General features: G+C 30.9%; 1 protein-coding gene across 1 annotated transcript; it reads right to left on the minus strand.

The window, feature by feature from the left end:
* Positions 797 to 6,084, minus strand: LOC109353397 (probable aminotransferase TAT2). The gene is made up of 7 exons (XM_019595652.1): positions 5,714 to 6,084; positions 4,407 to 4,746; positions 3,730 to 3,948; positions 2,765 to 2,824; positions 1,865 to 2,020; positions 1,673 to 1,766; positions 797 to 1,089 (listed from the first exon to the last, which is right to left on the minus strand). Exons 1-7 carry the CDS (start codon positions 5,977 to 5,979, stop codon positions 962 to 964), a joined length of 1,263 nt encoding a protein of 420 aa, XP_019451197.1. The 5' UTR covers positions 5,980 to 6,084; the 3' UTR covers positions 797 to 961.

The raw sequence follows: 11,275 nt of genomic DNA on the forward strand, positions 1-11,275 counted from the left end.
TGAGTTAGGCATTGAGCAAGGTGGAGTTCCGCTGCATTGTGACAGTCAGAGTGTTATCTTCTTGGCAAAGAATTAGGTGTATCATGCTAGGACCAAACATATTGATGTGAGATTTCATAAGATCAGAGAGTTGGTAGCTTGTGGGCAGATACTATTGCAGAAGGTTCACACTTCAGAAAATGCAGCTGATATGTTAACCAAACCGGTTACCGTGGACAAGTTCAGGCATTGCCTGAGCTTGTTGAACATTCACTGATGATGGACTATGGAGCGCCCCCAACCAATGGCTGAAGATGGAGATTGATGATATTCGCCAAGGTGGAGATTGTTATGCAATGACTCATATCTCTAGATAACAGCAATACAAGTTATGGGCTTGGGCTGATGTAAAGGGGTTGGGGTAGAGGGCTTTAATATATATTGATGTTATATAAACTTATTTTATCAACGAGAATAATAGTAAAACACTAATCCTTATTCTCTAATAATATATAGTGGTAGCCGCTCAACGCTCCCGTGGACGTGGCACAATTGGCCGAACCTCGTTACCAAATCTCTTGTGTTATTCTCTTATCTCTATACTTTTTACTTTCCCAACAATATTTGATAGCTAGCTTTTCATAATAAGCGTGAATTGTTAGATATATATATATAAAACCAATGTCCCACATGCTTTTGATATAGATGATGTTCCTTTCTGAACATGTCTAAGCTATGATTTCAATTTATCAAATGGTCTGAATCAGTCCTTTCTAAACATGCTCTAGCTAATATTTGAATAAAGATAATGCCTCACTTTGAAGAAAATTTCCTCTGTGATGATGTTGCAGAGTTCTGTAGATTTCTCATGAAGCTATATCTCTTATTGAAATACAAATTAATCTGTAATTCTAATGACTTCTTTTGCAGGATACAGAACTATGGGCAAGTACATTTTTATTAGTCTTTATTTGTGGATTCACTATTGTTTTGAACTTTTTCTGGCATGCCTTTGATAGAAAGATTTTATCCTTTCCATACCCTCTCTAACAGCCGATGAATCCGCCGCGAAAGTAATCCGAAGCCAATCTTTTAGCCCTACTGCAGTTCCTGCAATGAATTGTCATTTTTACTTGTTAGAAAACTCAACAGCAAATCTGTGATACCATGCCAAAGTCAATTGGTTTTATTTGATCAACTAAGGTTTAATTATTTTAGTTATGCAGCATATTTTCGTGTAATAAAATCAATGAGATGTGTATTAAATGGACTGAAATCTGTGATAAGGATAAAAATATTTTATGCACATCATTTAGAATCACATCTTGGTATAAGTGATAAGTCTGCAGAAAATAGGTGAATCACCTATAACTATATCAGTACAACAGATTTGCACATATTTTGAAGATTCAGTCCTAGACATTCTCACTATAACCCAATGTAAGCTAAATATCAACATAAGTTTTCATGTAAGCTAAAAAAATTCAGTATCCCTACATTTATCCCAGCTATAATAGTTAATCTGGGTACGTAACTTTCTATTACAAGTGGTACTTGCTGAAATTAAAGCTAGAATTTTAAGGTTCCATAATCAAGTATTGTCTATGTTGTTCCTATAAAAGTGGTTTACACATGACAGAATTGAAGATATAAATGCTTTAACCAAATTGAAACATGATTTGCACAATGGTACCTGGAAGAAGGATAACAGATTCCTCCTTTGCAAGTTTGAAACAAAAATCAATATCATCGCTAATATCTTCAAGAAGTGAAAGATTTAGTTTCACCTGCATGTCATTTAATAATATATAAGGAAAAGTGACATTATAGAGAAAGTTATTCTGTTCTGAAAAAAAAAAACCGAGTTTTATCCGAAGTTCCTCACCATCATAGCCATGGAACCTTCTGGTTTGTAAGGGCAGAAAATGCATGGAATATCTTGTATCTCTTTACAACATATTTCTAATGTATGCTTCAAATTGTCAATGGTTTTCTGGAAGAAAACCTCTTCAGTCTGCGAAATTATGCGAGGTACAGCGGCCTACAAGACCAGAAGTGCTACCAATCAGATAGAAGAAATAAATAACAGATGAATGCATGTCATGTGAGAAAATTATGACGGATTTATATTTTTGGTTAAATTCAATCATATATCATGACCAAATATCTCGGATTTGACTTAGAACATACAGCAGCATATGAAAACTAAGAGCAACCACGAATTCTCCCTTCTTGTTTAGTTCTGATATATTATTTTATAATTCACTACATTGCTCATAGAACATCAACTACTTTTTATTAGATCATAGAATCATCATTTGTTCTTACAATCTACCTTACATTTTTATATTTACTACAATATACCATTTTCTACCCATTCTTTCTCCTCCTTTGTGGCTCCACTAAGCAACAAGAATGTTGTTATTGTTAAGAATGCTCCCGATGATAGACGAAAACAAGGGTATTCTTATTTGTATAAAAATGGCACAAGAACAACCATTGTGGTTGCGCTAATTACGTCACAGTGACTATTGAATTCTCAGCGCATAATTGATTACTTTGTCAGTAAAAATGACTTTGAAATATTTTTTTCTGATTTAGAGATAAATCTAGTCTGCTGTAGCGACATTTTTCTTCATGCTTTTGTGGTTTTTGCTTATAAGATGGCAGTATAAAGAAGTTAAGTAAAATTGAGTTGCTTCAATTAGAAGCATTATTATTAGGAAAAGAGCACATGCTTCCATTTCTGTACTTGAAAACAAGCATGCAGAGAGAATTAAAAAACCTGGATGAAGGTGGCTGGACCTCCCAAAAGATCAAAATACTTTTTAATGCGCTCAACTACCTGCATAAGGAACATATGGTTTATAACATCTACATAAAAAGGTGAGTGACTCAATACCATGAAGAACCATTTAGAATCTGAATTACCATGAACTCAGTCTACTACTCTACTATGGATTGTTTACATTTTTAAGTACCAATAGTTGTTAAGGTTTGAAAACCAATGGGCAATCACAGGAGTACGCCGGGAGGTATTTAAAGCATTCTCGAGACTATGACATGCCCCTTCTAGAGAAGTCTGGTAAACCAAGTAATGGGTTACCTTTTACCCGATACCGAAAGAACATCACTTAACCAGAGAGAGGTTGAGTTGGCTCTGATACTAAACTGAAATATTTGGTAAAGTCATTGATACACTATACAAGCCTTCCTCTTTTTTATAGAGGAAGTTATACTAGAATCAAGGAAGGATGGCCTTAAGTTAAATTGAGAACCGATGGTAATAACAAACTACCTAAAACATACTAAATATAACAGTAAACATGATAATTATATATGAACGAAATCATTTACTGCCAATTAACAACTTTAAATGCTACACTTTACAGTTTACACCCTCTCAACAATAGGTTGATTCCCTTGTTTAGAATAAAAGAACACAAATCACAGATCAGTCATAATAGTAATCAATTGTATTTTTATCCAACCTGATAAAGAAAAAAATGTTTATCAAGTCTTATGAAGCCACTTGAAGCCTGATAAGTTTATCCTGGATCATAGGATAAAAATGAGTGGACTTTAAAATATTATTCTATATGTCACGCCAAATTCATGATAAAAACAGGCCATATAATAAGATTATACTATCATGTCTTATACTACATACCAATTGGGTCCTTCAAAATATAAAATAATATATATTATAATGCAGGTTAAACAGAACAAAGAGAGTGGGAGGGAAGAAACCTTGGGTTTTCTATAAGTGCCACAAGGATCATTTATGACAAACCAACCAAGCCTCCATCCAGGAACTATCCATCTCTTAGACAAGGACCCAAGAGTGAGAACAGGAACAATAGAGCCAAAAACTCCCATTGGCACAAAAGGTTTGTCCCCAAATGCAAGGTGACTATAAACCTCATCAGCAATCACAATAGTTCCAAGTTTCCTTGCAATTTCTGCAATCTGAAGAATAACATAATACAGATAAGTAATTCAGGGGAAAGCTTTTTTCTTTCTTTCAAAAGCTCTCACACTACGGTTTTGATAACAATTTTTTGAGTAAAAGGCCCTCCACAAATTCATGGGTGACCAACTTTTTCTTTCAAAGTGACACTAAATATGTTATGAAAGTTTAAAATATCATCACATAGTGTAAAATTAAGTCATGAAAGATTTAAAATTTCACCAATTAAGTCCCTAGAAGGACTGTGATGGCGTTTTTAAACTTCGATATTTATTTGGACACTTCTCTTTAAAGAACCAAGTGACATTTGTATCTTTGGAAGATCGATTTAACGTTTTACTAAAACTATTTCCACTGAGAATAAGCTAATGCAACCATACAAATAAAAATGCTGTCAATTTTATAAGCATTTTTTCTCTCATGTATTTGGTTTGAGGCCATACAGAAGACAACTAACCTTCTCCAAATGATTGTAACTGTATACATTTCCACACGGATTGCCAGGGTTTATAATAACCAATGCAACTGTATTCTGATCTGCAAGAGCTTCAATAGCATCAAGATCAACCTCCCAGCCTTTCTCTGGAAGCAGATCATAATGTCTCACTTCAACATGTCTAAATGCAGCACTAAGTTCATAGATTGGGAAGCCTGGTCTTGGAAGCAAGATATTTGCACCAGGGTGAGCAAGCATTGCAATTGACACATCAATGGCTTGTGTGCATCCACAAGTAATAAAAACATCATCAGATGATAACTGGTAAGGAAGGTCATGTGACAGATATTCAGCAATTGCACTGTCACCAATATGAAAGTAACTTTAGATTGCATTATATTTAGAATATAAGATATTACTGGAAGATGAAACAGAATTCAAGCATGTAAAATTCATTCAACTGCAGGAGCAAAAGGTACTAACAGAAGATGTTGTCAAAGTATACTCAACACATGTTGGACTATAACACTTAACCGTAGTTATGCGGTATGGCTATAGGTATGTGTTTCATTTGGTTTCGTTACTTTTTATATTAATTTTATAAGACCTTATTTACAATAAATCCAATACATGATATACGATATAATAAATTCAATATGCGGTACATATGGTATATAAGCTATGCACTTAACTTTTGGCTTAATTGCAGTTTTGGTTCTCATTCTTAGTCCCTCTATTCTACTGACTTTTACTCTAATTTAGTATTGTTCATTCCTTCCTCCATCATATTTTAAGACATTTGCCAACCTATATTATTACCGAGATTATATTATTAATAGTCTTTAAAAGTCAACATGTAATTGATATCAAATGGCACTCTTAGTTACATAAGCAATTTTGTGAATTAAGATAGATGGATACACTAATGATGCACAATTTCAAAATTGAAGAACCAAAAGTCATGGCAACAAGCAAATAAATTGACTAAAGGAAAAGGGGTACTTCACCCAAGCATATATACAAAAGTTCAAAAACACTTCAAGAACCGGATGATGGAGCATGAAGTAGACAATTGCAAAGATAGACTCTAGTGACATACAAAAAAAGTAGCTCATAGGGATGCAGGACTATAACACTTAACAAATTGTAAAATGATGCCAAATTAATATAGAAAGATGCATCCACTGTCATATTGGACATAATTTGTTACAGTTAAAAGTATAGTAACCCAGAGAAAACTCATATCGAAACCCAGAAACAAAAACAAAAACAATAAAAACAAGGAGAAGAAAGATGAAACTTGCAACAGAGAAGGAAGGAAACATTACTTTCTGGCCTGAAGAAGACCAGCAGTGGGAGCATAACCATTAAACTTGTGAGAGTAAAGTGTATCAGCAACAGCTTCTTCAGCAACAGTGGTGGTGTGGAAACAAGTATAAATTGTTGGGTCACCCATACCCAGAGATATAACTCTCTTGCTAGTATCATTATGCTCATCAACACTTGCCATTAGAAGGCTGAGAATACCCTTAATGGTGATGGTGGAAGTTGTTTTTGATTCATGTTTCACACTCACAAGAGCACCATTTTCCATGGCTCTGCTCTATAACCACCACACCTCTGCTTAGTTTATGGGCCTTGGAATTTCTCTTGTATTGCATGAATATGCTTTATATAAAGATAAAATGGTGGGTTTGTTCAGTCTACATAGAAAGGATTTTGAGATTCATACCAAATCCTTCTTTATAACTCATGGAAAATACTATATTACCCCTTTAAAAATATATTTTCTCTTTCCCTACCTATGGGAACCATCTATCTCATCACGTGTTGTTTGATTATGTCTCAATCCAATAAAAAGGTATCATTTACTTTAAAATAAAAATAATAATATTTTTATGTTATTTGATAGGATGTGATTAGTTTGAAATATAGGGATATGGAGTTTTGGAGATGCCCGATTCTGTTTCCTACCTTCTAACTTCATTTCTTTCCTTTTTCTCATCTTCACTTCTTAAAATTCTTATCTAAATCACTTCTCAACATCTCAATTATTCACTTCAATATTTTAATTTTTTTCAACCTTCCTCACTTTATAAGTTTCCATCCAATTTTTTTAATGATATTCAATGTATATCTTGCATTAATTGTGTTTCTATTTCATTTTTAGGTGATACAGTCATATAAATATGATCTTAAGATTACATAAAATGATCAAAAAAATATATCATGTTACCTAAATATGACAAAAAAATTTAAATGATTAAGGTCACATTTCATAAAACAACTAACTTTTTTGAAGAGCCATATACTTAATTGTTACATACATCCTATGATAAGAATGAGACTTTGGAAAAAAAAAATATTTAAGTTAAAATTTTAATTATCAAGTATTTTTTTGACTAATTACATCTCATGACATATGAAGTGACACAATATTGTGGGACAAAAGATATGATCTCAGTAAGAAGTTCACATGTAAAACAAAATTAATACGTGGATAATGATTTTTACATAGTATAATTTATTTTTGGATTTGATGTTTTAGTACTATGGATGATGATGAAGTAGAGTGTTGAGAGAAAATAATTTGTGAAAGGATAAAGTGAACAATGAAGAATAAGGGAAGTGAATGTATGAAATAGAGAAAATATTATTCTTGACATTTTCAAAGAAATATTGAGTTATAAAATCTTGAAGAAAAAAGCCATTATAAAGTCAAATATCATGTTTGAAAGCAAGAGATTTTTTTATAAGCAATGTGAAACTAAATGTTTTGTTTCCCCAGGACCACAAGTTAAGTCGTTGGTCCTAAGCTTTAAATTAAAACAAAATTTTGGCGACTTCTGTTTTGAGCCATGGACAAGACATGTAAATGTACAAAGCATTGCGTGCGAAAAACAACGTTATCGTGTTACAAAATTTGTGGAAGGTAGCTAATCATCATGGTTACCATGGGATCATGACATTATAATTATAATGAGAATAAAATATTTTTTGGTATAAAAATATAAATTATCTCTTTGAAATTATGACATTGTTATGTTTTATCAATTTTTATAAAAAAGTTTTTAAAACTAAACAAAATAATACACATATTATATTTTTACGGATATGAGAAGATAAGTTATCTCCTCTTGTATGAAAAAAGACATTATTGTAGGACCAATTTGCAAATATAACATAAAGCTTGAAAAGTTTTTTTATATTTTAACATGAATAAACTCTAGGACCAATTTGATAAAAAAAAGTTATGCGCCACTGTGAAAAATACAATTAACTTGAAGAATTAATGGAGGAATTTTACCTTAGAAATTCAAATAGGAATAATACCGTTACTCTATCAGTAAGAGGAGTAAGAAAATAAACTAATATCAACTAAAATATACACCACCACACCCAAGTGTATTTTAAGTTATTAATATTGTATTGTTAGAGTGTTGATATAGTGTTATAGTGATTTACTAGTTAAATATCATATTAATTATGTTATCTATACTATTAATAAAACCAAAATAAGTAATAACTATCGTGCATGAATTAATTTTTTAATTTTATTTTATATGTATCATTTTTAACTGATGGGGATCACCTGTTCCAAAATGGTGTTCTCAATCATGTCTCACACCATTTATATTTAAACGCATGGATTTAATATTTTATTTTTTATAAAATGAAGTGTTATTTTTATTTGTTGGCAAAGTGTGATTGGATTGGGACATAGAGACAGGAACTCCAAGGGACAAATGATTCAGTTCCCTTTTTAACCTCTCTCCTTAATAAATAAAAACTTCCATATTTTACTTTCATTTTTTTCATTAATATATTATTACTCATCCACACATTCTTTTTTATCTTCTCTCTTTCTCAACTCAAAAATAAAACGATAGCACATGGAAAAAATATATCCAACAACTCAATAATGATTATTAGATGCTCGAGAAATTTATAAAATTTTTGTGTATATCATATCAATTATTACATCTTATATTCTTAAATTTACATTTTATATTGAATTTATATGTTTTATTTTTTATACTTATACACTTATATCAAAAAAATAAGAATATGGGTCGACCAGCACAAAGTGCCGATCGACACGATAGTATATATTATGGAAAATATAATATATTCATGAATATAAATATTATTATTTGCAACATATAACTGAATTATTGAAATTATTTAATTTAATGACTAACTATTGTGTCATTTTAAAAAATATTAATTTTTTTATATACAAATATATTTTGACTGATTTAATTACATAAGTGATATAATTGTCATATGGAACCAATAAGTAAACCGGTGAAGTATTTCTGATTAAACTAACTAGTGCTATTGGTTTTTATAACTATAAGTAGAAAAATGTACCTTCTTAAAAATAAAAATAAAAAGTACCAAGTTATTATGTAAAACTCAATCTCAATTGTGCATGTTAAACTAAACTCTACATGAAAATTTTGTTCACTTTTTTACGATAAATTAGAAAAGTAATACGTGCCTTTGACATCTCTAAATTCGTAGTAAAATTTTGAGAGCTTCTTCCCCGTTTAGCGTTCAACGTCTTCTTCCAAACGACCAAAACATTGTGTTTAATTTGTACCCAACACTCGACAACACCAACCAATAACACAGGATTTGTTTTCTTTACGAGTCTCTCCACTAATAGTCTAATAGATATATAGTTTTATTGAGATAAGCTTGATGATTCAGCCCATGTATTGGCCATGCATGATGCTGACCTACAATACTAAGAAAGTATTTTTTATCATTCATGCATGATCCAGTGCTATGAGTAATTATCCTAACACGTCAGTTCATGCTTTTCGTCTCTCAAATTTGTTAAGGTAGTAGAATCATAAGGTAGGTATAAAAGAATTAAATACAATTAGCTAAAATCAAATAGTACAATAAATAAATATCTTCGCCAAAATAAATTAATAGATATACAAATATGAGTAAATAATACCATTCTATGTGTCATTTTTCCATCAAGAGTGTCCTCGTCACCTATAGTTAGAATAATACTTTTGAGACGTAAAGTTCATCTAAATAAATTTTGTCTTTCGAAAAACAATTTTTTCATATATAGTTTTTTTCTGCAATCTTAACTTAAAAACTCATTTGTACTTCATTTGTATTGGGTCTTCTATCTTTTATATATCATATCGAAATAGATTCATTTCCTGTACTGCAAACGTGAGAAGGTATAGATTTTTAAAATATTTAATTTAAAAAGAAAAAAGAATCTGGATTATTCAAATTTTGTTTTTACTATGTATCATAAACTTAGCTATATACTACTCTCTTCCGTAATGGAGATGAGTTAGACTCATAATACATCACACATGACACATCTTTTCTTGATAGATGTTAGACTTGCAACTCGTTCTTATCGCTTAAAACTAAATGATATGGGAACTGGGAAGCAAGTTGGCACCCAACCTTCTGTTTTGTACTCTTGTCTTTTAATTCAAAGGTTTCTCGTACTATTTTGGTGGAAGGTGAAACTTAAAAGGAACAATTTGTTAAGTTAAAATGCGTTTAGCGGTAAAAGAAAATCAATAAAATAGAAGATAGGAATAAGTTAGGTCGACATAAGTCGTAGTATGAATAAGACCGACATGTGTTTCAAATTATAGTCTAGACTTGGCTCATGAATAACTTAGATCTGAACCAAGTCTATGAGCTTGGTATAGGCTAAATTTTAAGGTCTATCGTGACCAATTTCAAAGTCTTCATAGCATACAAAGTTATTTAAAGGCATGGGAAGACTTTGCATATATTCAGTAAAGAATTATAGTAGTTTTAAGCAATGGTCGAGAAAGATGGGCATAGGAAGACTTTGCTTAAATGAATACTTTCTCATAATCTTCTCTAAAATGCACATAATTAAAAAATTATTTTAATTGAGTAAACGTTTATGAAAAATCCAATGAGACTGAACCTTGAAATAGAAAAGGAAATATTATACTAAATTTTTATAATTATAATAAATATATTACTAAATTTGACCACCTTTAAGCTAGAAAGATTTTGATAGTTATGTCTTAAATCATTTAATTAACAGGGTTTAGAAAAGTTTGAGATTGTCATAGGCCTAGTCTAGTTTGAAAGGGGTCCATGAATAAGATTTGCTCCATCATAAATGATGATATTATTTTTAAATCTAAATTTGACTTTATACTCAAAGACTAACTAAGTCTTAAATGTTGATTATATTAATTAACTTTTAAATTTGAATATGATCTTAGACTCACTTAAATATATGTATTTCACACAATCTTATTAATTTTACTTATTATTCTATAGTTATATAATTTGACATATAAAATGATATGAGGAAAAATATAGAGAATAAATGGCATAATAAAATAATATATACATTATAGTCATAAATCATATGCATAAAAGTATCCCAAATAAGTGAATTACAAAATATTGTTAATATATGAAATTATATCAATAGATAGATTTTCCCAACTAAATGTACTTTTTAATTTGAGCCAAAAAAATGTCATCTATACACAATTGGAAAAGCAATAAACACTAACTGGGTCTAATTTTTGAAAATGAACTCAACCTTAAATTCGATGAAATCCAACCATATATAATTCTAATTATAAATAGTCTATATCAAATAAGTCAGGGTAGAATCCTGCTCACCCCTATATTGTATCTTCCCCATGTATGTTATGGCTTATTCACACCCTCGTGTTGATTTATCATTTTTTGAGGACGTTGGCGAGCTTTTCTTAATGATTTCTTAGGTAAAGGTATGGTTCTATGCCATAGAGTTGTTAAAAAAATAATATGATTTTTCGTATAAAGCTCTGATAGTTTTTTGATTCATTGGGAGTTGGGTTTCGGGTGGTGTGGTCCATTAT

Source organism: Lupinus angustifolius, chromosome LG08 (assembly GCF_001865875.1).
Source record: "Lupinus angustifolius cultivar Tanjil chromosome LG08, LupAngTanjil_v1.0, whole genome shotgun sequence".
NCBI lineage: Eukaryota > Viridiplantae > Streptophyta > Magnoliopsida > Fabales > Fabaceae > Lupinus > Lupinus angustifolius.

What these genes read in the sequence shown, in the direction of transcription:
- LOC109353397 (XM_019595652.1), bottom strand. Translation starts at nt 5,979, where the DNA reads ATGGAAAATGGTGCTCTTGTGAGTGTGAAACATGAATCAAAAACAACT. An exon ending in AAGGTTCCATGGCTATGATG is followed by an intron (nt 1,767 to 1,864) that starts GTGAGGAACTTC and finishes AATGACATGCAG; the next exon opens with GTGAAACTAAATCTTTCACT. An exon ending in ATCTGTTATCCTTCTTCCAG is followed by an intron (nt 1,090 to 1,672) that starts GTACCATTGTGC and finishes AATTCATTGCAG; the next exon opens with GAACTGCAGTAGGGCTAAAA.